This window comes from Mesocricetus auratus, unplaced genomic scaffold, assembly GCF_017639785.1.
Source record: "Mesocricetus auratus isolate SY011 unplaced genomic scaffold, BCM_Maur_2.0 Super-Scaffold_100007, whole genome shotgun sequence".
In the NCBI taxonomy this organism is placed as follows: Eukaryota; Metazoa; Chordata; class Mammalia; order Rodentia; family Cricetidae; genus Mesocricetus; species Mesocricetus auratus.
In genome coordinates, this window is record NW_024429191.1 from 34,756,115 (window position 1) to 34,782,992 (window position 26,878).

The 26,878-nt window shown below is 47.6% G+C and overlaps 2 protein-coding genes across 4 annotated transcripts in view; one reads left to right on the plus strand and one right to left on the minus strand.

The window, feature by feature from the left end:
• Nucleotides 1-278: 278 nt before the first annotated feature.
• Nucleotides 279-21,532, minus strand: Atox1 (antioxidant 1 copper chaperone). 3 transcript variants are annotated; one of them, XM_040748684.1, is made up of 4 exons: nucleotides 21,264-21,532; nucleotides 7,878-7,953; nucleotides 3,447-3,581; nucleotides 279-412 (listed from the first exon to the last, which is right to left on the minus strand). In XM_040748684.1, exons 1-3 carry the CDS (start codon nucleotides 21,402-21,404, stop codon nucleotides 3,457-3,459), a joined length of 342 nt encoding a protein of 113 aa, XP_040604618.1. In that variant the 5' UTR covers nucleotides 21,405-21,532; the 3' UTR covers nucleotides 279-412; nucleotides 3,447-3,456. The 3 variants fall into 3 exon arrangements, with proteins under 3 accessions (XP_040604618.1, XP_005067955.1, XP_012966871.1); XM_005067898.4 differs by lacking the exon at nucleotides 21,264-21,532 and adding an exon at nucleotides 14,271-14,426; XM_013111417.3 differs by lacking the exon at nucleotides 21,264-21,532 and adding an exon at nucleotides 14,113-14,264.
• Nucleotides 21,533-21,564: 32 nt separating this feature from the next.
• G3bp1 (G3BP stress granule assembly factor 1) overlaps nucleotides 21,565-26,878 on the plus strand; it is a 32,218-nt gene continuing 26,904 nt past the window's right edge. The window contains exon 1 of the mRNA XM_005067745.4: nucleotides 21,565-21,689. The gene's annotated coding sequence lies outside the window, so the exon portion shown is untranslated. The remainder of the gene's footprint in view (nucleotides 21,690-26,878) is intronic.

Here is a 26,878-nt window from a genome sequence, read left to right on the forward strand (position 1 = left end):
CAGCTTCCCATCTAACTGTTTCAGAGTTTCATTTCTTAAACGCAAGTCACTTGATAGCTTTTCAAATATGGTGTCTACATAGTGAGAAGAAAATTCACTGATCTGGTCTAATGATATCCCCATTACAGAAAGGCCCAGAGAGGGCAGTGGACTGCTCAAGATCACACAGCAGGGAGTGGACAGGAGATGTGACTGCTAGTGGGAGGTTCTAGAAACATAGGCAAACACAACAGCAGCTTGTAGGTGAGCAAGCAGTACTAAGAACACACAACAGACACTTTTTCAACAAATGCAGCTTGACTTTATTGCAAGGAAGCTGGCAGGGAGCCCGCAAGGGAGGGCCTGTCTGGGCATGGCTGAGCTGGACAGAGAAGTTGACATTCCAAATCTGCCAGGAGACCAGATCAACAGCCTAGGAGAGAGGGAAAATGAGATGGATCAATGGCGCCACCTACTGTGAATAGGAAACATAGCATCTCAGTCCCATTCCTCTCTGTACTGCCCATGGTGATCAGTGCTGCCCTGGTGAAATTTTGTAGGTTACAAAGTAACTAGATCTGCTAACTCTGCTCTATCTTCTCACCCAGACTCCTATATAGTGCTTATACATGTCTGACACCTCCCACTATAAAAAGTCAGAGAACTGAGCCTGATGGCAAACTTTTGTAATACCAACACGGTGGAGGTAGAAGCAGGAGGATCAGGAGTTCAAGGCCAGCCCTGAGCTACATGAAACCTTAAAACAATAACACAACAAACAAAAACAAGCCTGGGTGAAGACAGGATGATTAGAAATTCAAGATCATTTTCACTAAGTTTTTGGTTCAGGCATAACCTAGGCTACCCTATTTCAAATAAGCAGGCAAATAAATACAGTGTAGGAAGTCTCCAGGCTAGTCCAGGGTAGCAAGCAGCAGATGGGCATCAGCAGTGGAAGCAGTGAGGGCGATGGGGCAACTACTGCTTGACAGACAGGAGGTGCTTTTCTCAGAATGAAAAGTTCTGAAGTAGGTGTGACCAGTGTGACTGTGCTCCACCGGGAATGCACACAGCTCTAACGAATGGCACCCTGAACACAGCTAACTACATCATGTCAACTCCATTTTCACCTTGCTGACGAAAGCCACCAAGCGAAGCTAGGAGAGCCACACTGCTTGCTGTCAGCAGTGTCTAGACTATGTGTCCAAACTGCAGGCTGGCACGGACTGCTCTTCCTTCCCCACAGAGAACATGCTTAGCAAACAGAATCTCTCTTTTTCAAAATGAAACAGAACGTTTTTGTTAGTGCGGTGGGTGTGGGTATGGGTGCTGATTAGGTGTGGAGGTCAGAGGACAAGTTTGCTCTCTCCTTGCGTTCTAGAGATCAAACTCTAGTCACCAGGCTTGCACACAGGTGTCGATGAGCCATCTTGCTGGCCCTCAAATACAATCTTATGTGGAGAAGCTGGGCATAGGGGCTCACGCCAGTAAGTACAACATTTGAGGGGCTAGGGCAGGATTGTTGCAAATTCCAGATGGTCTGTGCTACAACAGTGAGGTCCTGTTTCAAAAACTGATTGTTAAAAAAACAAACTGAACCCAAACAAAGAAAAACTTTACATGGAGGTCCAAAACACAATAGGGTTGTTTGAAAGAGAAGTCAGTGGTCCACCCTCACCTGACCCACAAAACCCAGGGATGTAGGGGTCATCCTGGATGTGCAGGTCTTAAGCATGGCAGAACCTGCTGGTGCCATCATCCTGGAGAAGACAAACCTTAAAGAGGCTGCACAGGGACCCGAAAGGGCAGTGGGACGACAGGAGGGGTTCACCCACTTCAAAGACCAAGTCTCAGGCAGATAAAAATGTCTGGACCGAGAGCAGAGCCGACACCTGAACCCCAGACTCCTTGCTCTTCACGATGGCTCATCCCTGGCCTTGGAGCAAATCCAGGGCCAGAAGAGACATGGGGAACCTGTCTGTCTGTCTGTCTAATCTTAGTGTGTGTGAGTATGTGTTGAATGCGCCTGTGTGGAGATAAGACAATCTGGGAGATTCAGTTCTCTCCACCATGTGGGTCCTGGAGATTGAATTCAGGTTGTCAGGCTTGGCAACAGGTGCCTTCATCTGCTGAACCATCTTTCTGGCATTATTATTATTATTATTATTATTATTATTATTATTATTATTATTATTATTACTATTATTATATTATTTTGAGACAGGATGTCTCTCTGTAACCCACATTAGCCTTGACTTCCTGCTCCTCCTCTCCTGCCTTAGCCTCTGGTTAACTTACTAGTCCATGTCTTTTGATTTGCTGGGTTGTCACCATATACATAGAGCACACAGCTTAGGTTCCAAATGCTCACATTTGAGGAAGGAGGAGACACTACTCAAAGGGGACCTCCCACCCCCAGGTGGTTACAGCTGGCTTCTGCTAGGGGCTCTCATGAGTCACTTGTAGGGTCAGTGATACTTTAACCATCACTTGGGAATGCTCACACAGGAGGCCTTGCTCGTTCCAGCCTCTGCCTAGACTTTGGTCAGGTCCCTTCACCAGGTCTCATTTTTCTCAATTCCAAGAGGATACAAACCAAAGAAGTGGCCATCATAATTTATGGGTTAGATGCAATGCAGAGGAAGTTAAGACTGTTGGGCACAGTGGGCCAGGTGAGGTCTGTCCTGCTTCTTGAGGGAAGGGCACCGGCACAGGGCCATTTCCTACCTCCCTGGGACCCATAAAATGGAAGGAAGCCAGCTTAGATGGGTCATTGACTCTGCCACCAGGCTGGGCTAGAGGGGCAGCCAGCACCAAGCAGAAGGAAAGGGCAGGGTGTGCATGAACTCTTGCACAGGAGTGCAAGGCTCAGGACACATGTGTCAACTGTGAAGGGACAGTCACTTCACCAAATCAAGAGGTTCACCATTCCAAGAAGGTCAGATACCCTAAACTTAGACCCTGCTGACCAGGCAAGGTGCCTCTCAAGTCCTAAAAGGAGCCCCGGGGACATAACATGGAACTCTGTCTATTCACTGGTGGCCATCAAGATGCCTGAGCTTCTGGTTTGTAGTGGACAATGATGACTTACTTGTGACCCTTCTAGAGGTGGGCAGTAGGTTGAACACTTCTGGGTCCCCTCCTACCTCACTTAGGAAGCCCAAGTTCAGGCTAAACACCTTGAATCCATGAACCCCAATTGCTGTGTGCTCCAAAATGAGAACTTCCTGAATGCCAACTGGATGACAAAAATATTTAGTAGAGTTTTTTCTATTATGGATGCCCTTTGGGTACGTTTAGGTGAAGATTCCAAACTCCAGAGAAATTGCAATCTGAATTGCTTCTGGACCCACGCCTTTCAGATGAGGGATTTGCAACCCACGGGACCCCTGGAGAAGCAACAGACTTGTGCAAGAAAGGCTGGAATCTCACTCAGCTACCCCTTCAGTACATCCAGAGGGACTCACCAGGTCCTGGCTACTTAGGGCCAATGTACAGGACAGCCTTCCCTGTTTTGGTGAGGGTTGTCAGCAGGGTGTCAGTGCTGTGATCAGACTCAATGTAGACCTTCCTGTTGGGCAAGTCAATGTTGAACTTCACTCCTGCAGGAAGAAGGAAACTGGGATGTGGGAGGGGAAGGCAGGACCTTTCCACTCACTGGAACAAAGAGGTCATCCTCCTTAAGTATTCCTGTAACACCAGGCCTCTCTCCTGGAGCCGGGCAGCAGCAAGCTCTTTCTGTTTCAGGCACCACGAGCATGGCATGCGTGAAGGGATTGAACTCAAGACATCAAGCATTAAGCAAGCACTCTAAGCTATTTCTCAGCTGAGTTCGCTTTTCCTTCCTTCTCTCCTCCCAGCCAGCTCCCCACCCCCAGCCTGCCATTGCTACCTCACTTACCTGTGCTCAAGCTAACCTTCCAATTTAGCAATAAAGAGTCCACCTCCCTTTTATAATTTTATTTAAAATGCTTTTTAATTACGTATATGTGTACGGGTCTCTGGGTGGGGCATGCTCATGAGTGCTGGTGCCCTACAGGGCAGAGGTCATGGGACCTGGCGTTGTGAGTGGTCGTGCGCCACAAGAAGTGGGTGCTAGGTCCTGTGCAAGGGAAGTATACCCTCTTAACCATGGAGCCCTCTCTCCAGCCCCAGGGTTACTTATTTTTATGTATATTAGTGTCTTCCTTGCATGTATCTGTGTACCACATGTGTATGGTATCCATGGAGGTCAGAAGAGAGCGCTGGATCCCTTGGACCCCCTGGAACTAGAGTTACAGATGGTTATGAGCCTCCATATTGGGCCGAGAATTGAACCCCGGTCTTCTGCAAGAGCAACAAAAGTGCTCTCAACTATTTCTCCAGGCCCTTCTTTCAAATTTTTATTACATTTATTTTAGTGAAAGCATGCGTGACTGTGTGTTAGCAAGTGTGTGTGAGTGTGTGAGAGGGTGAGTGTGTGTGAGGATAAGAGTGAGCATAACTTAGAGTATGTGTTAGTGGGTGTGGGTGAGGTGAATGAGCATGTGTCGAGTGTGTGCATGTGTGCGTGGGTGAGAGAGAAAATGAGTGTGTGAAGGTCAGAGGACAACTTGGAGACAGTTCTCTCCTCTGTGGGTCCTGGGAGTTCAAACAGGTTTGGCAGCAAGCACCCTTAGCCCACTGTGTCATCTAGTGCTTTGTACACCCCGCCCCCTCTCTCTGGGGGTCTCACATGTGTTTTCCATCACTGAAGACCTGGTCTCCCCTACAACCGTCCCCCCCCCCTCCCTTTTTTGTGCTACAGGTACCCAGGGTATCAAACATGCCAAGCAAACACTATCACTGAGTTTCAGTCCCAGGCCTTTTTATACTTTATATTTTGAGCAGTCTAAGTTACCCAGCACAGCCTTGAACTCAATCTACACATCAGGGAGGCCTGAGCTTATGATTTTCCTGTCTCAGCTTTCTGTGGTGACAGACCTGGCTTTGTCCCTTGCTTTTCAACAGCTCCCCAGTCTTCCCAGCGTGGTGTCTCCACATCTGCCCACTGACTCAATCTTTCCAAGGATAGGGGATCAGTTCTGCCTGCCCAATACTGTTACCATTCTATAGCCAGCACACCCAAGCCCGCCTGGACACACCTCTGAAATACTTACACCATGAATCAGTAGAACTCTGGGGCACATGTGGGATATTAACAGCCATTGCCAAACTGCCTTCCTACTGTCCAATATCTATTCTCACTAAAAAAGAAAACCCACAATGTCCTCCTCTAGAATAGTGTGCCAATAAAAAAATGGTGTATCAATGAAAAGGCCTGGGTGGCTATAGTCAGGACCATTACAAGCAGTGACTTTCCCAGCTATCACAAAAGGGGTGGGCTAGCCTCAATGTGTTTTCCTGCATGAGTCAGCCTTTAGTCTGACTACCCAGGCCCTAAGCACTCAAAAACAGCTCTACTGTCCCCAAGAAGAGAGGAGCGTATTAGTTAAGCTTTCTATTGCTGTGATAAAACATGATGGTCAGCAGGGCGGTGATGGTACATGCCTTTAATCCCAGCACTAGGGAGGCAGAGGCAGGCAAATCTCTTGAGTTGGAGGCCAGCCTGGGCTACAAAGTGAGTTCCAGGACAGCCAAGGCTACACAGAGAAACCCTGTCCCCATAAACAAACAACAACAACACCAAAACAAAACCTAAAACCCTCATGACCAAAAATACCTCGGGGAGGAAAGGCTTTATTTCGCTCCCACTTCCACACACATCACAGTCTATCACAAAGAGCAGGGCAGGGACTGAAGCAGAGGCCGTGAAGGAGTGCTGCTCGGCTGCTCACTGGCTTGCTTTGCTCCTCATGAGCTAGGCCCTCCCACATCAATCATTAATCAGGAAAACACACCACAGACTTGCCCGCAGGCCAATCTGGTGGGGGCATTTCTCAATTAAGGTTCCATCTGCCCAAATCATTCCAGCTTGTGTCAAGCTGACATAAACTAGGACGCACAGGGAGAAGCTTATCAAAGGTAAAGGCCCCTCAGCTCCAGCAGGGCTGTTCAGCATGTGGTGCAGGCCATGGCTGCAATCTCTGAATCTACATATAACAAAAAGTTACAGTTGTTGGCTGCCAAGAAGGTGGTGGGAATCAAACCCAGGTCCTCTGGAAGAGCAGTCAGTGCTCTTAACCATTTAGCCATCTCTTCAACTTACCCTATTGCATCTCTGAAGTGTCTCCAGCATATGCAGATATAGACTGACATTCTCAGATCATACAGGGGATGCCCAAACCCAGGAGAGGGAAGCCCATGGCCTTGTGGAAGTCATCAGCCAGGTTCTCTTCAGTGTTGCAGATTCTCGTGAACAGATATCTTAGTGTAGCTGGGTGTGCTGGCTCACGCCTATAATCCCAGAACTCATGACTGAGTTCTGAGGCAAGAGGACTGTTGAAAGTCTGAAGCCTACCTTGGGATACTCATGGTGAGTTCTAGGCCAGCCAGGACTACAATGGGAGACCCTGTCTTAAAAACAAAAACAAAAAAGGAGATATTCCACTTCACAAAGCTCAGAATCGACTCACTGTGTCAATGACTCACTCTCATTGTGGGACTTGGGCAAGGCACTCCCCTTGGGCACTGATGTCATCAGTCCCTCTCCACCTTGTAAAGTCTCACTCTGTGTAGGCAGTCTCAACATGCAGTGGTATTGTTACCCTAGATTTTATTTATGATCTGTGGAGATAGATAGGGTACCACTCTGTAGTCCAGGCTGGCCTCAAATCCATGGCAATGCCTAGTTTGTCTCGGCCTCCCAATTGCTGGGATTACAGGTGGGAGCTGCCACACCCAACTTTGCTTTGCTTTTATAAACTTACTATTTTTATTTTATTGTAGTACTGTGGATTGGATCTAGAATGCCTTTGCTATGCAAGCACTTGATTTCTGAGCTATTACCCCCTTCTCCCCGTCTCTTTGGTAATTTTTGTTTGTTTTGAGACAGGGTTTCTCTGTATTGTTTTGGAGGCTGTCCTGGAACTCGCTCTGTAGACCAGGCTGGCCTCAAACTCAGAGATCCACCTGCCTCTGCCTCCCGAGAACTGGGATTAAAGGTGTGCACCACCAACGCCCGGCTTTCTCTTTGGTCGTTTTTACTTTGAGACAAGGTCTCCCTAAATTGTTCAGGCTGGCCTTAAACGTTTGATCATCCGGGGCTTCTGGGTTACTGGCATGCATCTCCAGGCCTGGCTGTTGTTAATCTGTATATGGTATCATACTGGAGATCACCAACATACTAACACCTCTAGGGCTCTGCAGCTGGATGCTGCAGCCAAATCCCAGCTCTGCCCTGCTGGCTTTGTGAATCCAGTCAAGTCCCTGAACTCTGAACAGTTCCTGCCTTCATAAAAGGAAGGCAGTCGCTGCTCATTGGTGGTATGTGCCTGCTTCTCAAGCAGAGGTTGGATGACCACCAGCCTGGGTTCCACGGAGACCTTGAAGAGGAGAGGAGAGGGAGGAGGGGAGAGGAGGGGGAGAGGAGAAAGAATGAACAAAATGGAGTTGTAAACATATGATGGCACATGTCTGCAATTCCAGCATTTAGAAGGCAGAGGCAGGGTTATCACAAACTTCGGAGCAGCCTCGTCTACAGGGTGCATTCCAGGACGGCCAGGCCTACTTAGCAAGACTTTGTCTTAGAAGATAAACTAGGAGGGGAGGAGTGTAGTGAATGAAAGAAACCTGAAGTGGCTGTGGCGAGATGCAAGACATCTCCACATAAGCCAAAGAGCAGAGGCCAAGGTGCGCGCCAGGCCCTCCACACACTTCGGTACCAGCTGACCTGCAGTCGATCCTTGTAGGCCTCACGTATCTGAACAGAACTCCCATGTAACCATCTCCCATCCTCTCTCCAGTGGAGAGCTGCTCACCTCCCAGCTTGTTGAGGACTCGGGAGACGGCTTCAGCACATCCTTCACAGTTCATATCCACGGAGAACTCGTGCTTCTGCAAGAAAGGGAGAGTATAAGCCAGGCCACAGTGACCCATACATTGTCTGAGGGGGCTAGTCAGGGGCTGTCAGGGCGCAGAGAGAGTAGACACAATGCCACTGGAAGCCTCTCTGTGAGCCCGGTCTAGTCAACAGATGAGAGAGGGAATGCAGGGATGCTGTGTGTCACAGGCTGTACCAACAGAGACAATCTCCATGATGCCCTTTGCAAGGTCTGGTACAGGATGAACAGATCCAGGTCTATGGGAGAAGCTCCTTTCCTGTCCTCCCACGAGGTTACTGCTTGGTGACTGAGCTGTGGGCTTTGCCGCAGGACCAGGGGACTCAGTCACAGGTGACCCTACTCCCAGCAGAACTAATCTGGGACCTGTTTCCATATCAGAACATTTTCTACACCAGAGTCACCAGGGACTCTGCATGGCTGTAGGTCTGCTCAGCAGCCTGCATGGGGACATTGATTATGCCAGCAGGCAGGTTACTCAGGTATGTGGCCACCGCTGCTCTGATGGAAGGGCCTCATGCTCAAAAGCAGCACCCAAGTTCTAGGAAGCGGAAGGATTTCCTGGAGGCACACTGGAGGCAGATGGGAAGGGATCCCAGGTTCCTAAGGTTCTAGGATCTCCAAGATATCTAACAAGTCAAGGCAGGTAAGGGTCCACAAGACTGTGCTGTTCAAGCACAAATATTCACTGTTGTGCCCCAAATACTGGGAACAGCACCAGGTACAGGGGAGTGAGTCGATGAGCAACATTGCTGGCCAACTTCTGGGTCTCTGGCTGTTTTTTTCAGAGAGCTGTGCCAATAATCCCTTCCTTCACAATATCTGGAAATGACAACATCTGGACTCCAACACTTGCAAGTTGTCTGACCTCAGTAGCTTAACTCATGGGGTACCAGTCCCTTCTCCGGGCTGGAGATTGAGACAAACACAGGGTTTGATATGACAGCCAGCCTCCACCATGACCTCCACTCCATCTTCTCTGCCTCCTTGTGTTTACACCCTTGAGAGTTTACTCTATAACATCGCAGTGTGAGCCTGTGTGTACTCAACATGAGGCTGAAGCACCGTATGTGACTAAGCTGGTCACAATGCCAGCTTCTGCCATGCTCCCTTCTTGGGTCATGCTAGAGCCAGCTGGCTGCTATATTAAAGGACACTTTACTATTCAAACCATCCACCTGGTGAAAAACAAAGTCTCCAAGGTCAAAGTCAAGGAGAACACCAGCCTGGGCAAGCTTCTGGCCTGCACTGTTGTTCCCTGAGACCCTAAGCCAAGCCTAGTCACTCTGCTCAGCCACTCACTCTAGGTTTGGGGATAAGTATTAAAGAATAGATAGCTAATGTATTAACAAAATGAGATAATGGGACTAGGTGTCTCTAGGTGAAAGTAATTACTTTCTTCCATTTCTCTCTTCCTTTTGAAAAACAATGTCTAGACCCTGGGAATGTAATTCAGTGGTACACTGCTTGCCTGGCATATGCAAGGCCCTGGGGTTTTCTTCCCAGTACTGAGACAGTAAAGCATAAGGAATGGCTTGGGCTATACACACGTGTCTCTTGACCATGAACCTAGCAACCTATTAGCAACCCAAGACTGACCCCACACTTGCTTTAAGCATTGGAAACAAGTTACTCCCCTCAGCAATCCCTGATCTCCCCATTTTCATTCAAACATCCTAAACCACCATCCGGGATCTACTGGCGATGGTCTGATCAGGCTTAGACTGTTTTGGAGTGCAAGCAAAATGAGGCAAGTTGTCCTCGAAGTGAAGCTTTTGAGAGAATTCTTTATTTACCACCTTATGCCTATGCATAATTGGGTATACATACGATTAAAATCAGATGTATCAGCTGGGCAGTGGTGGCACACACCTTTAATTCTTTGAATGAGACACAAAAAGCATAGAAACACCCAGTCCAGACCCCAGCCACCAATAGTACCACAAACAATAACAAAACAACGGCTATCCCTCTCCCATTTTGGTAGTGTTTTTTTTGTTTTGTTTTGTTTTGTTTTGTTTTTTGTTGGTGCTGCTTTGAGAAAAGGGTCTCATTAATGTAGATCAGGCTAGCCTGGAACTCACTATGCAGTCCACCCTAGGCTTTAAACTATCTTCCTGCCTCAGAATTCCAAGTACTGTATAAACAGATACCCAACAGTATACCCAAATCCAATGCCCACCTTCCCCATGAAGCTCATCAAAATAGCTCTAGGACAGGCTGAGCATCCCTTAACTGAGTGCTTGGGAGCAGAAATGTCCCTAATTAGGGAATATTTGCAAACACATAACGAGGTATCTTGGGAATGGGATGAGTCTAAACATGAATCATATTTATACACACAGGTATATGTGTATATGAAGGTAATTTCATGCAATGTTTTTAATGCACCATGTCTGGGCACATACCACTTGTGGCATTAGGATCTTGTTGGTCTGAACTCCCTATGTAGATCAGGCTGGTCACAAACTCCCACAGATCTACCTGCTTCTGCCTCTTAAGTGCTGGGATTAAAGTCATGCACCACTATATCCAGCATACTTCTTAAAATTAACCCATTTATTCTTTTTATGTATCTGTGTGCCTTCATGAGTTTGTGCACACCAAGCATATGCAGGACTGCACAGAAACACAGGTATGCAGCATCCCCTGGAACTGGATTAGAGGTAGCTATGAGCTGCTCTGTGGTGATAGGAATTGGACTTGGCTCCTCTGCAAGAGCAGCTAGTGGTTTTCCTCTGAAGGGTTGTAGCTCAGTGGCAGAGAGCTTGCCTGCCATAACCTAAGGCCCTAAGCTCAATCTCCAGCACTACCAAATGAGTAAATTAGGCTACATCTGTTGTAAACACATAATATTGAACATTCTTTTTTTGAAAATTACATTTGGGGACTGGAGAGATAACTCAGCAGTTAAGAACACATACTGCTCTTCCAAAGAGTCTAAGTATGAATTCCAGCATCTATATTAGCAGCCTTGCAACAGCCTGTAACTCTAGCTCCAGGGGGATCTGATGCCTTTTCCTGGACTCCACAGGCACCTACACTTATGTGCACATACCCACACAGACACACATATATACATAAAATAAAATAAAATAAATCTGGAGCCAGGAAGTGGTGGCACACACCTCCAGCTCCAGCACTCAGGAGGCAGAGAGAGTTGGATCTCTATGAGTTGAAGGCCAGCCTGATTTACTGATCAAGTTCCACAACAGCCTCCAAAGCTACAGAGAAACTCTGTGCCCCCCCCAACAAGCAAATACATGCCAGGTGTATGCCTTCAATCCCAGCACTTGGGAGGCAGAGGCAGATGGATCTCTGAATTTGAGGCCAGCCTGGTCTACAAAGTAAGTTCCAGGACAGCCAGGGCTACACATAGAAACCCTGTCTCACCCTCCCCACCCACCCCCCAAAAAACAAAACAAATATTTTAAATAGAAAATATTTAAAATAATAAATAGGGCTAGAGAGACGACAGCTCAGTAGTTAAGACTACTTGTGCTTTTCCACAAGTCCTGAGTTTGGTTCCCTGAACTACAACCACCTGTAACTCCAACTCTAGGGAATCTGAAGCTCTTCTGATCTCTGCACACAAATGGGGCACGCACGCACACACGAACCTAAAAGATAATAAGTATACTATACTTATTTGCATGTGGGAGTGTGTGCCACAGGGTAAGATAAGTGTGCATGTCAGAGGCTATCAGGCTTGCCACAGTATCCTTACCACAACCCTTACACCCCTTTCTGCAGTATTTTTCTAGCTTGAAAAGATAACTATTCATTCCCTCTTGCTCGGAGATCACTAAGGTGACCATGGGTGCAAAGACACGAGACTCTAGACAGGCTTTCTTTGCTCCAGCGAAATCTTGCTGGTTTTAGAACAGCCCGGTGCCCATCCCCCACCAGCTGACTCTGAGAAGTAGCTCTGAAGGGGGTTTCAGAGGGTAAGTACTGCTGCCCAAGGATCTAAAGTCAACAGTTATCTGAGCTCTAAACTGAGTACCCTGACAAGGAAGTCTTTCTCAGTACAGAGGTCAGAGGCCAGCATTCCAACTCAGAGCTCCCTACCTCTGCCTACAAATTGTGCAGTTTACACATGATGACAGAAAGTTCTGCCTAATGGACGGGGTGATCCAGTCTTCACAAGAGTACCTTCAAAACCTGCCCCACCCCTGGATGTCTCCCCAGTGCCTCTAGACCCGGTTTTGCCTCTTACAAAATGGTTGTGGCTCAGTGGCAGACCACACACAGCACTCGTAGGCCCTGAATTCAATCGCAAACAGATGTGGCAACTCATTTCTATAATCAACATTTGGGAGGCCTAGGTAGGAGGATTGCTATAAGATCAGCTGAGCTACATATTCACTTATGGGCCAACCTGAGTTACAGTGTGAGATGCTGTAACAAAAAAAAAACAAGCAAAATCGATCCTCTGATGTATATATTAATGTTGTATGGCAACGTGCTGTATTATTGTGTATTACATATAGTATTACTTCAGAGAGTAAGTGGTACAGTTCTTTAACAGACTCTCTAGAACTGGAAGAGTGGGAATGGAAGAGGAGGACACGTTGTTCTTCTAGAGAACATTGGGTCTTCGGACACCGGTGTCTGGATTCCTGATTACTAATATCTAAGTATCTCTGATGTGCTGGGCCTTCTTCTAACTGCTGTGTACACTGTCTTGTTTAATAGCTACAATGATTCCATAAGCCAGGAAACTCTCCCTGTTCCCAAGGGATGAGGAAGCAGAAGCTCATGAGTAACAGCTCATGAGTAACAGGACCTGGGTTGGGCAGAGTACACAACACTCAAACTTTTAACCACTGAGGTTCATGTTAAGATGGGGCGGAAGCCTGCGCACACAGTTCTGCCCTACTTGTCCTACATCTACACAGGAGGTAGCACTCCTTGGAGACCGCATGGGTCATTGGCTGTATTCTACATTTGGAAGACATCATTCTAGTTAATACCAACCACAGCCCTGCAGGGTCAGTTTTCAATCCCTTTTTATGGATGAGGAGATGGAAGGCACACACAGAGACACAGAACATTTTGTCTGAAGTTGCCCAGCTTGCAAGCCAAGGGCACAGACTGGGTTAAGCTTTGGTCTGCAAATACCTTTGGTAAAACTCATTCCCCTGACCAGACTGGAGGCAGCACTTGCACAATACCTCCCTGACTTCAGTTGTTGGTCTTCAACTAAGGTGTCTTGCTATATGCCTCACTCCCATCAAAGTCCCCAGAGGCAGACTCGGAATAGAGGGGTCTGCAAGCTATTTTTTTCTTCACTGCTGATCCCAGGGTTATGAATGAGTCTCACACTGCAGGGCAGACTGGCTTGACTGGTAGGATGGATTTTATCAAGCCGTTTGTCTGTGCTTTGTGCGATTTGAGGAAAAGTTTCAAGACAAAGGGCAAGAACAAGCGCCACCTGAGAGGTTTAAGTCTGCACCAGGAAGGCGCCTCTAGTTCACTCACAGAAGATAAGCCGCTAAGACATGCCCACGGGAGACCTCTGGGTTCAGAGGCACCAGGAGGTAAATAAATGCTCCCGACTCCGAAGCCCTGACCATTATCTCAGGAACTCAACAGAAACCAGAGCTCAAAGGCAAGCCAGTACAACTGGTTTTACCCAGCACTTCCCAGGTGATCTGGCTTCATCCTGGATCCTACCTACCTAGCTCTCAACAATACTCTCCAACAAACACTGGACTTTTCCTTCTCTTCTTGTGTAATGTGTCAAAGACCTTTATTAACTAAGCAATGGGGCTAGAAGTCACCATGCATAGGAGTGGGTGAGTTCAAAGGCAAGATAAGCGCTGCTTTCGGCTCCGGAAACTGCACCGAGCTTTGGGAACTCCTGGCTGGAAAGGAAGTATCCTTTCGGTTCAGGGTTGCCCAGGGCTGAAGTGGAAGCAGGCCAGTGTAGGCAGGGGAAGTGGAGAGACCTACTTCTCTGAAGACCTGCTAGCTCGGCGGCAGGGGCATGCACGTGGAAACGGCAGGTACCGGCGTCCCGATGCGGGTTCTCTGCCCTACCTCCCGGCTTCAGTTTCTCCGTCGTGCAGGGAAGGTTGGGGCTGCCCCTTGACTCTCTAGAGTGATCCTGAGGCCTGTGTTCTGCAATACAGTTCTCTCTGCAGCTTACCCGAGGGTCGCGAAGCTGGAGGGCGGGTGCAGAGAGTAAACTAAGGAATGACTGCAGTTCAGGCCACGGCATGCGCCCTAACAGCAGCGTCTGGCCGAGCAGCGGTGCATCGGGCCGGAGAAAACGGTTCGCACGGGTGGAGCGGCGAGGCCACTTACCGGCATGACTGACGCGGCACAGGCTGGGAAGGCGGCAACGACAACTGGAACGCCTCTCCCGGGGCAGCAATGCGGTGCTTCCGGAGAGTGTTCCTGGAAGCCCCACTTTCAAGCCGACACAGGTAGGCCCCGCCCTATGATTGGGCTCCGCCTATTCCCTGCCCCTTCCGGGTTCAGCTACGGCAAGGCTCCGCCCTCTGAGGGAGGCTCTGCCTAGTTCCCGTCCCTTTCGGCCGAGTTACAGCCCCGCCCCGCCCCCTGGGCTGGCCTCCACTTAGTTCCCGCCTCTTTCTAGCCTGAATAAATTAGGCCCCGCCTCTTTGAAGCTAAGTCACTGGCCCTCCAGAGGGCCGAAGGACTGGGCTCATTTGGGACTTGCTCTAAGTTGTCACGTGAGATCTTAGGACGTGAAACTGCGCTCTCCACTGGGTGGTTTTCATCGTGGGCATAGGGAATGTAAGACCAAGGCTCCTGGGAAGGGCGGATCCCAGCATTCCTTGCTTATCACTCAGTCCCTACATTAGAGTGGCCTGCAACTCTAGGCTAGGTTGTTGTTCCAGCTACTAGAGAGACTAGAAAAGAAGAGTCCCTGGATCAGGACCCTGGGCCGCAGAGTTCAAGGTGGAAGGTTTAGGCATTACGCTGGCCTGCCCTGTTACCTGGCAGGATGCACTCAGGCAGCACTCTGGCCAGCCCAGAGTTCTGTGAGAACCAGTCTCCACGCAGGTGCAAAGGACTGACCCCGCTGGGCATGTTGGCACATGCCTTTAATCCCAGCACTCGGGAGGCAGAGGCAGGTGAATGTCTGAAATCGAGGCCAGCCTGGGTCTCCAGGTCAGCCTCCAAAACAATACAGAGAAACCCTGTCTCGAAAAACCAAAATAATAATAATAATAATAATAATAATAATAATAAAGGACTGACCCATGCCCACTTACGATCTCTTTTTACTCTCGTCTTCCTCTTTTCTCTCTCTCAGCTCTGCACGGGTTGGTTATCCCTCACCCCCCCCCTTTCCTTCCCTGTCTACCAATAAAACTCGTGGGACTGTTGATTCAGTTTGTGCCTCCTGACACAACTGTGTCTGGGCAAACCTAGACATTTTTTTTAAGATTTTATTTATTATTATACAATGTTCTGCCTACACGCCTTCCACGTCTCATGACAGATGGTTGTGAGCCACCATGTGGTTGCTGGGAATTGAACTCAGGACCTCTGGAAGAGCAGCCAGTGCTCTTAACCTCTGAGCCATCTCTCCAGCCCCAAACCTAGACATTTTAACAACACAAAGCCTTCGTGGAACTCATGAGACCATATCCTGAAAAACATTAAAAACAAAAGAAATCCAGATTTAAGACATTAGGCATATTGGTACACACCTGTAATTCCAACACTTGAAAAACTAAGGCAGAGTTGGTTGTGGCAGCACATGCCTTCAAACCCAGCATTCAGGAGTCAAAGGCAGGTGGATCTGAGTTCAAGTTCAGCCTGGCCTATAGAGTGAGTTCCAGGGCAGCCAGGGCTATATAGAGAAACCATCTTCAAAACAAAACCAAAAACCAAGAAAAATCTACAATAGCAGAAAAACCTGAGTTAGGAGGCTCCAGAGTTCAGAGAAGCTGGGGCCTTTATTCTCAGCACTCTGGAGGGAGAAACACCCCCACCCTCCACACACCTTCCTATAGGCCAATAGGATGAAACCAATTCTTCAATTACAGTCCCTTTTCCAAGATGACCTTAGCTTGTGTTAAATTTACAAAAATCTAACCAGCACTCCTGTGAGAATGCAAGTGTTATTCCCATGCAATTATGGCTGCCACGGATATTGAGTTACTATATGGGTAGTCCAATACACTTGAAGATGGGTTTTCCCAGCAGTGCCAGCAGGAGCCAATGACTACAGATGGCCTAGATTGATCTCTACCACCAGCCATTAATGTACCTTGAGCTGAAGGTTAAGAGATGATCCCTAAACTAAGCAACTTGTCATTCTGTGTATCAGGGTGGGTTCAGTCAGAAACCATGCAGTTTATTGAACGTAGAAGTTATGAGAAGTTGGCTAACAGGGAAAAGCCTAGAATCTAAGAATAGGTGGATGGGGAGGCTGTAGGAAGAGATCTTAGATGCCTGTGCCACTGACTATGCCCACTTTGGGTGTGGCTACAGCAGGGGAATCATGAATTGGAGACCAGTCTGAGCCACCCAAGAACTTGTCTTAAATCAAATGAACTAGGTAGCGCACGCTTTTAGTCCCAGCACTAGGGAGGTAGAGGCAGGCAGATCTCTGTGAGTTTGAGGCCAGCCTGATCTACAGAGCGAGTTCCAGGACAGCCTCCAAAACAATACAGAGAAACTGTCTCAGAAAAACAAAACAAAAACAAAAAAATCAAACGAACTAAAATACCTGTAAAAATATAGCAGACTGGGCAGGGTAGTGAGCACCTGTAATTTCATCACTTGGGAACTGGAAGCAGGGGAGTGCAGGAAGTTCAAGGACAGCCTGGATTACCTCACACCAAGTCTCAAACACAGCCCCTCCACTCCAGATACAAAAGTGTGGTAAGAAGCAGTTCCTATCCCCTGTATGCCAGTCCCAAACTGAGCTCGAAGCCTCATTGGGAAGGACACAGCTGTGGCCCGCTGAATGCAGAGTGCCTGGGCCCTGGCTGAGAGGTCTGGCTGGGAGGCTACTGGAAAATCTTCTGTATCCCTCACTCTCTGCACTTCTCAACTGGACTCTTGACTTCTAGAGAACAAGAACCTCCCATCTATCTGTCCAGGACAGAAATGTCACGGAGGCTGATGCAAAAGTCACAGAGTCAGTGCCAAGCACAGGTGGCCCCAGATTTATACTGGGAGAAGTGACACCGTCGTTATTTCACCTATTGCTGTTGAGACTTCCTGTTACTTGCCCCCCCCCCACATGATGGCATGCAGGTGTTTCTAGTTAGTGTTGCAATAACACCACATATACTGCTTTAAAATTCCTTGCAGAATAAATTTGTACGTGAGGAACTGCCATTTAAAGTTTTGATAGAGTCAGTTGGGATGCCTCTCTAAAAAAGGAGGGTTTATTTAATTTTTGGTTTTTCTTTTCTTTCTTGTTTTTTCCAAGACAGGGTTTCACTATGTAGCTATGGCTGTCCTGGAACTTGCTCTGTAGACTAGGCTGACCTCAAACTCCAGAGATCTGCTGACCTGAGATTAAGGCACATGCTACCACAGCTTTGCTTTATTTAAAGATTACACTTATTTAATGGGGGAGGGGGGGAAAAAGATTACACTTATTTTGTATGTGTGAATTTCCACGTTTGTTTACCATATCATGTGTTTGGAGATCTGAGGTCAGCTTTCATGAGTGGGTTCTTTCATGAGGTTGGTTCCTGGAATCAAACTCTGGTCATTAGACTGTGAAAAAACTCTTGCTGACCTGGATTATTTTATTTCTTTCTTTCTTTCTTTCTTTCTTTCTTTCTTTCTTTCTTTCTTTCTTTCTTTCTTCCCTTCCTTTCTTTGAGAGGAGGTCTTATTCTGTAGCTCAAGATGGCTTCAAACTCCTAATCCCAGGTCTTGAAGTTGCCCAAAAGTCAAAGAGGAGACCAAATCCCATATGTAAAAGCAAAGAGCTTTTATTCAAGCTCGAGCTTGTATTCCCCATCTGTCCTACACAGCGGTTGAGAGCAGAGAGTGCCCAGCCCAGGTGTGGGAGGTTGTTCATCATAGTAGAGATTGGGGGTGAGAAGATTTTCAAGGTTCAAGACCCTAACTGGTTGACATTTATCTACAGGTGTGTGCTTAGGTTAAAGGACATCAGGTGATCTTATCTACAATGGCTGGAACATTAGGAATTTTCCCCTTGGATAGTCTGATCCTGGGTGGTGCTCAGGTGGTCCCAGTTTGTGGTCTCCCTTGGAGTCAGGTGTTGCCCCAGGGTAAATTGAAACTTCAGGCCTACTTTCTGGTTGGTCTCCACTGAGCCTTGGCAGGGCAGCAGTACAACCAAGCAGCAGGTGTGTACCAAGTTTCCTTGGGCCCCAGAGGCCCAGGTGATGTTTGTTCTACAGGTTCCAAATAGTGAAAGGACAGAACAACTAGTTACTGTCCCACTGTCCTCTGACCTCCCCAGGCAGGCCAGGACATGTGCACACCCACAAATTGAGAATGGTGATACTTGCCTGTCATCCTAGTGCTTGGAAGGTGGAGACAGGAGGCCCATAAGTTAAAAGCCAGACTGTTTGATCCTGACTCAAGCAAAACAACAGCAATGACAAATTAAACAGAAAAAAAAAAAAACCAATGCTACAGTAGCAAAGGGTGCAGAATGAAAACTAAACCTATCTTCTCCACTGGGACAAAGTTCATCTCACTATCAGTAATCATTAACTGTTTCTTGTGGCTTAAATTCAATCTCACCAGTGCAAGTCCAGTGAAAAGACACAAGAATGGATGAACCTGACTGGGTGTTGGTGGCGCACATCTTTAATCCCAGCACTCAGGAGACAGAGGCAGGTGGATCTCTGTGAGTTCAAGGCCAGCCTGGTCTACAGAGGGAATTCCAGGACAACCTCCAAAACAATACAGAGAAACCCTGTCTTGAAAAAACGGAAAAAAAAAAAGGATGAACCTGGACCACACAGGCTGTCGAGTGTTTCCATGGGAACCTCATACCTAGCATAAGATTCCTCTTCTTCTTTGCTCACTTCCTCTTGAACAGCTCTATAGTTATACCTGTTGACTTGCCCACATCTTCTGCATGGTTTGGTGACTGTTCCTTAGAAGTGGAGATTGTGTTATTGTGTCTGTTACTGTGTTATGTCTCTTTATGTAGCCAGATGTTTGGTGTTTGGGTAGGGTTGTTTTCTCTCTCTCTCTCTCTCTCTCTCTCTCTCTCTCTCTCTCTCTCTCTCTCTCACTCTGTTTTTGGAGACAGCATTTCTCTGTGTATCTTTGGAGTCTGTCCTGGAACTCAATCTGTAGACCAGGCTGCCTTGAACTCACAGAGATCCACCTGCCTCTGCCTCCAGAGTGCTGGGATTAAAGGTGTGCGTCCCCACAACCTTTCTCTCTCTCTCTCTCTCTCTCTCTCTCTCTCTCTCTCTCTCTCTCTCTCTCTCTCTTTCTCTGTCCTTTCTGGTTTTCAAGTCCTGGCTGTGGTGGTGCACTGCTTTAATCCTAGCTGAGGCAGAATCAGGAGGATCTTTGTGAGTTCCAGGCCAGCAAGGGCTACGAAGTGAGACTTTGTTAAAAAAAAAATGCATATATATATAATATATTAAATGCGCGCACACACACACAGAGCAAAGAACGAGAGAAAGACAAAGCAGCCAGTAGCTCAGGAATTGCAATAAAAAAAAAATCCTCGTGAAGATCTGTTAAAGTTCTCTGATTTCTTGGTTGGGCTAAATGATTCTAGAGAGTTCTCAAAGCTGAAATGCCAGCACCTCTTTAGGCTGGGTGTTTGCAGCCGTAGAAGCCGGTTCCCACTGGAGGTTCAGTGCCCCCCCCCCACTGCTGCCAGTAGACAGGCACCCTGAAGCTTCCTGCTGCATCACAGCAGAGCACTAGAGACTTTTCACTTGGCTTCTGGTCTCCAGAGCTCCAGGTTCCTTATAGTTCCCTTTTCCTTCCAGCCTGGGCTGGCTCTGAGTCTTTCCTTTGCGCTAGGGGACTGTCCATGTGTTCTCTTTTCTGAAATACACCTTAACATCTGTGTTCCGGTATTAAGGAGGTTAGGGCAGGAGGATAGCGAGTTCGAGGTCAGCCTAGGCTACATGGTAAATCCAGATCAGCATTGGCTACAAGGGAAGACCCTGTCTCAAAAAAACCCTAAAAAACAAACAAAAGACAAAACCAACCAACCAACCAACCATCAATAACAAAGAAACTCAAATAAATCCAAGTTAACTTGTTTTCAGGGTTTCATGTCTCCTAGGCTGGCCTCGGGCTTGCTATGTAGCCCAGGATGACCTGACATTCTCTCCTTGCCTCCACCTCCAGGGATCCCAGGGAACGCAGACTAGGGTCCTACCTGTACCTAGAATTCAGACCACAGCTTTTTATTATAAAATGCTCGGCAGGGCAGTGGTGGCGTAGGCCTTTAATGCTAGCACTTGGGAGGCACAGGAAGACGGATCGTTGAGTTCAAGGCCAACCTGGTTTATAAAGGGAGCTTCAGGGTAGCCAGACTGTTATACAAACTCTGTCTCGAAAAACAAACAAAATGCTCATGGTGGCCAAACAGAGGACCCACAAAATCCCGAGTTACGGACAGTAGGAGGTGCTACTTGGTCCCTGGAGCGTTAGTGGGCGAACTTTAGGCGTGTCTGCCTGAGTAGGGTAAGTTCCCATTTCAATTAGAAAAGCATGTGACAATGGCTGGTGGTGACGCAAACCCGATGGTGACCAGAGTAGGGATCTTGTCTCTGCAAACACGAGAAGGAAAAACCTCCTGAAAACGTCCTCGGGTCACTTGTGCACCACCTGCTGGGAAGTCACCAGGGGACGTGCGCGTTCCCAGCGAGGCTGCCGCACGGGATGCTTTGGGTGCCCTGTCCGAGCCAGTTTCGCTATCCTCTGTGGCCACTGCATTCGTGCTGACTAATAGTAAGGGTCAGCAATGAGGGCTCTACCGAAACGCATGCGGGAAAAAAAAGTTTTGATGTGGAGAGGAAAAACAAAACACAACAAAAAATGGGAAACTTTGTCACTTGGATCCTTTGGTACCAAGTCTCCAGGGAAGATAGGAGAGGGGGTCCTCGGGGACAGCACTCGATCTACGAGGAAAAGAAAGGAAAAGGGAACGGAAGGCACAGCTAGCGCATCCTCTTAACCGCCCCAGAGGGCACAGCGGCCCTGGGGCTGTCTTTGGAGAGGTCCATCCCTCCTTGTCAATCAGCTCCACCTGGTATTGTGATTGGCTGGCTGCCTCCTTGCTCCCCGCGCCCCACCTCCTAGTTGCATGGGGTTTACTTCCCCAAAGCACACGGGCCCCACCTTGTGGATCAACCGCTCCTGCCTGAACCGAGGGTTTCCGCCCAGAGGAAGATATGTAAGCCAATGAGAGTGGGTGTGTACAGTTATTGGCTTATCTGGGTGTCGCTCACAGGGCATCCCGCCCTCGGCCTCATAGTCCATTCAAGTATTGGTGAGGCTTCGTGTCCATCTGAACTCTGGATCCCGTAGTCATAGGCAGATGCGGCAGCCACTCAAGAGCCCGGCCCCTGGACGAAGACACTGTCCAATCGCGACCAAGAGGCACGGTGGCGGGGCGGTCATTGGTCCCTGTAAGCGGCTCGGAGCAGCATGTTGGGCTGAGCGTGGCTATATAGCTGGCGGCGGGCACGCGTGCCGCGGCATCGCGCTAGGGACGCCGCCACCTAATCCCGCGCAGCAGCCCTGTCCTCCCGCTCAGCCGCGCAGGTACGTGGGTCGCGGATGGGGCGGGGCGGATGCGGGCCGGGCGGGAGCGGAGCTGAGGCCGCGAGCGGGACACCCGGGGAGGCCGCGCGGCGCGTCCCCACCCCCACCAACGGCCGGCGCGGCCTTCTGACTGCGCCCTGGGCCCCGCGCGTGGTCTGTCGCGCCAACGGCCTTATGGGGCCCCCGGTGGGCGTCACGCGGCTAAGTGGCCCGCGTGCTCTATATGCATCTTCCTGCGCGTGCCTTCTCTCCGGGTTGATGTAGCTGGGCCTGGATTTAAGGAAGCCTTCGGGATGTGAGGAATGGGGGTGGGGGTGGGGGTACCCACGCTGAGAACGCGATCGCGCCTCCCAGGTCTGTAGAACGGAGGCGCACGACCCCGGAATCAAGGGTTTAGTGGTGCAGGGACAGTCAGCCCCAAGCCATGGTCTCTCCAAACTCCCATAGTGTGTGTCCCTTCACTATGCCGAGAGCTTCCTCCTTTCCCGCCCTTCCCGGTCACCTGGGCCCGATCAGGTAGGTATAGTGACCTGGAAACGGAGGTGGGTGACTTGGACCAAGGCCCTCAGTGGGAAGGGACAGGCATCCGTAGATTGCGTGGTGGCTGCGGGACACCCTTGACCCCTGAGCTCTTGAACCTGGGTGCAAACCTCAGCATGGGAAGATCTGTGGTGGCATCTGTGCGAGCCAGTGGCAGACTCAGGGGAACGGAGGTTGCAAGTGAGCTTTTGAATGACAAAGGAAGACTTCGCTTTCATCGAAGCTAAACGGATTCATATATGGAGAGTTGATAGATGCGCCTTCAGGCTAGTTTCTGGAAAAAACAAGATAAGAAAATACAGCTGGTGTAACGTAGTGAACGAGTGTGCCCCTCAGCAGATCCGAAACGCACCGGAGGTAATGGGAAATTCCCGCCAGCAGGAAGTCAGGCGCTGTCACTAGGTTTTGGCTTTTCCAGATCCCTTTTAGTTTTTAATGTTTTAGTTTTGAATTAGAGCAAACTTAAAAAAAAAACTTTGAGAAGATTATAGTTCAAGGAAACGAGTTTAAATTCTCACCGGAGTTGAGGTGAAAGTTTGAAATTGGATAGGACCCTGGATCTAGCTCAGAGGTGGAGTCCTTGGCTTGGAATGCAGGAAGCCCCAGGTCCAATCACCAGAGCCACCAATAAGTCACATCTGAAATTGCTGGGGAAAGGATGGTGTCCAGTGTCCAGTGATTGAACTGGAATGCAATCACTGGTTGGGTTTGTTGTCAAGCACAGCGGTTAGGTCTCCTGCCAAACCACCTATGATCAACTTATTCTTCTCACTGTGGAGCCCTGACTGGCATGGAAAGAACTCAGAACCTCCTGAGTGTAGGAGTTAAGGTGTATCCCACCAAGACCAGCCCAACTATTTTAGCCCTTATTTGGCTGGATTCGTAATGTTTGCAAGGATGTTTTCAAGGATTTGTGGTCAACCTATTTTTCTGTGTACTGACTATATTTTTAAATATTTAGGATCATCTTTACTCAGGATTTTATTAAACGTGTTAGTTTGTAGATCCAAGTCATCGTGTAAGTTTCCAACTGAAAAGGAAAAAGACAGCAACAAAAATTTTGGGACTAGCTCTCAAGGCACATACCCTTGCAAAAAAAGGTTAAAAACCAAAGAAGCTTAATATTGTTTTTCAAATAAATACAAAGTGGCAATAAAGAACTAAACACAGTGAGGATGAGTGCTGAATTTACTGGATTACTTCTGAATATAACATTGTTTCCTTGGAACTTGCTGCAGTTAACCTGCAGGTAGTCTAATAGTAATTCATCACTTTTTTTTTTTTTGGTTTTTCGAGACAGGGTTTCTCTGTAGCTTTGGAGGCTGTCCTGGAACTCACTTTGTAGACCAGGCTGGCCTGGAACTCACAGAGATCCGCCTGCCTCTGCCTCCCGAGTGCTGGGATTAAAGGCGTGCACCACCAACGCCCGGCTGTAATTCATCACATTTTAAAACAAGGTAATGACCTGCCTTTAACCTGGGAAGTTTGAGTCCAGCTAATTTTATTAACTGCTTGAAGTCAACTCTCTTAAGGTGAAAGTATCTAATTGAGGGGAACTTTTGTTAATTTCATCTTCAGTGTTTTAAAGGAGCTGTGCTCTTGGCCTCAAAAAGATGGTTAGTAGAGCAGGAATAGGAAATGTACAAACTCGCTCTTATTGTCAGAAAGAGGTGAGATGCAGCACAATGACAGAAGCCGTAGGTCTCTCCCTCCCAAGCTGGCCAGAGGTTACCAGTTACTGGTGTTTGGATTTCTTGATCTGTAGATCATGCTGGCCTCAGACTCAGAGATCTGTCTGTCTCTGCCTCCAGAATGCTGGGACTAAAGGTGTGTGCTACCAACACCTGACTGCATATGTTTTTTATTTTTCAATGGAGGAGTTCAATGCTAACAGGTTTATTTAATAGCTGAGAATTTGTGACTCAAACCAAGTTTTTTTCTGCATATTTTGTCAATGTAATAAAACTGCCTAGTTAGTTTTTTAAGTTACAGTATTCAAATAGAATGTATACTTAAATTATATCACATTGCTGAGGAGTAATTGTCAAATGGGTAGTTCAAGCCTTGAATGGTGATGCACACCTTCAATTCCAACATTCTGAGACAAAAGGCACTGAGTTCCAGGCAAGCCTGGTCTATATGGTAAGCTGTAGGTCAGCCAGAGCTTCACTGTGAGACCCTGCCTCAAAAAGAAAAAAAAATAAAGAACTGTCATGTCCCCCTTCCCCTGTAGTTGTCTCTGCTAGTGGGGGAGCCTCTGCCCAACCAGCAATTAAATTTAGATTCAGCAGCTGTCACCCCACTTGTAGCCAGTGACCAGTGTTTATTGGCTAGAAATATTTGCTATTTAGCTTTTTTTTATGTGCAAGCAACTTTTATGTGGGAGTTGCTAGTTATGCTAGCTAGGTGAGAGCTAGGAATACTTGTAATGCATAGTTTGCATTATAAAGCAGAAAGCTGCCCCTAGGAAGGGAGGTCTTGGCTTTGTGATGTTCTTCAGCATGCACTGCATTTTAGGTATAAAAGGCAAAGATTAAAGGTCAGTGAGAGAATGTGTCTGGAATTGGGGCACATCATTATAGGTATCAATTTCTGGTGACTGGTCACTAAGTGGCTGCCTTGGTGTGGTGGATTGAAATTGGGACTTAATATGGACACTCAACCACAACCCCAGGTTCCTCTGATGTTTTAAAGATGGTCTCAGCTACATAGGGAATTCAGGCCAGCCTGGATTACTTCAGACCCCATCTTAAAAAAATCCTGACGTGTTTACCTGTGTGTTGAGGGATCCAAGAAGCTTTGGTATTGAGTGTAATGTACCTTTCCATTTACTCAGTTTTCTTTTTTTGTGGTTCTTGGGATCAAACCAGAACTAGGACCTTGTGCATGCTGAGCTAGTGTTCTGCCCTTGAGCTGCAGCCCTAAATTTTGGGGTGTTGCTGTCTAGCACAGGCCACCTGGGCTCCTGAGGCTGGGCTTAAGGTGTGGGCTGTCACACCTCTGCTAACTTTTAGAATGGGCAGGGGCTGACTACTCAGGGAGAGAAAAGCAAATTGTCCAGCTTGCTAGAACTTGTAGTTTTTCTTCCTGGAAAACTTAGTATTTGAGATAATTTTAGATTTGCAGAAGAATTGCCACAGATCTGTGTCTCATTAACACACAATCAACGGTATTTCTCAAAACTAATGAAGCTGGTGAAACCCCATTAACATGCTTCATTTCGGTTTCCTCATCTGCAAATGTCCTTTCTCTGTTTCAGGATCCACCTGAAGTTCCCCATCCTTTAGTCTTGTCTCCTTTATCTCCTCACTTCTCCAAGTTTCTGTTCTTTGTCCTTCACAGCCTTGATGTTTAGGATCTCCTTTGGATTTGTCTTATGACTGGATTGGGTTTATAGTTTTGGGGGGAGACCACAGAGGTCTTGTCTGTACCATATCCATAGCACTGGAGCTTGTACCTGGACAGTGTGGGGAGGGTCAGGTAGCATGTGCCATGTTTCTGTGTTTCCCTTTCCACGGTTTATTAAGTCCAACTCATACCCAAGGGAAGGGAAATGCCACTGTTTCCTTTAGGAGTTTGTAGGTATGTATACTAAGGCTGCTAAGATTTATGACTTTTTGTGAGGAACTTTTCACTTTGTAGACCAGGCAATTCTTGAGCCTCTGCCTTGAAAAGGCTTACACCACCTCATCCAGCTGGCTTTTGTTTCTGAGGTAGGGTTTCCTATAATCTAGTTTTTTTTTTTTTTTTTTTTTTTTTGGTTTTTCGAGACAGTGTTTCTCTGTATTGTTTTGGAGGCTGTCCTGGAAGTCTGTAGACCAGGCTGGCCTCAAACTCACAAAGATCCAACTGCCCTGCCTCTGCCTCCCGAGTGCTGGGATTAAAGGTGTGCGCCACCAACGCCCAATTTATAATCTAGTTTCTTTTTGTTGTTTTGATACAGGATTTCTCTGTCTCCCAGGATAGCCTTGAACTTGACCTGTCTTGGCCTCCTGAAATGCTGGATTACAGCACCCCCAGCTCCTCTTGTTAATTTTTTTTCTTTGAGTTGTGTCTAGTATTATTGTAACCTTTTTTTTTTCCTTGTTTCTCTGTGAACAGCTCATGGCTGTCCTGGAATTTGCTTTGTAGACCAGGCTGGTCTTGAACTCACATTTGCCTGCTTCTGTCTCCATGCTGTCCTTGAACTCAAAGATCTGCCTGCCTCTACCTTGAAAGCTGGCATTAAAGAAAGGCATGAGACACACTGCTTGGTTATCCCTATCTAATTTTTAAATTACTTGTATGTAAATGTTTTGCTGATATAATCACTCTGCTCCCCCCTTTTGGTATTTCTTTTTTTAGAGATTGACAGTAAACCTAGGGTCTTGGGTGTGCTAGACCCCGGCACTGTGACTTCAGTATGTTTCCAGTCCTCTCTACTTTTTGTTTGAGATGCTTATTTTCTTAGGATGGTCATGAACTCTAGAGCCTATGCAGACTTTGAGCTTGTGATCTTCAAAGTAGCTGGACTTAAAATCATGTTCCCCGAAATGTTGCTGCTTCTGTTACTTAAGTATTTTTTTCCCTTGCATTAATTAACAGGGTATTTTGCTTGATCAGTTTAGAATTAGCTTTTCACCAGGAAGAATTTTGGTGGGATTGTGGCA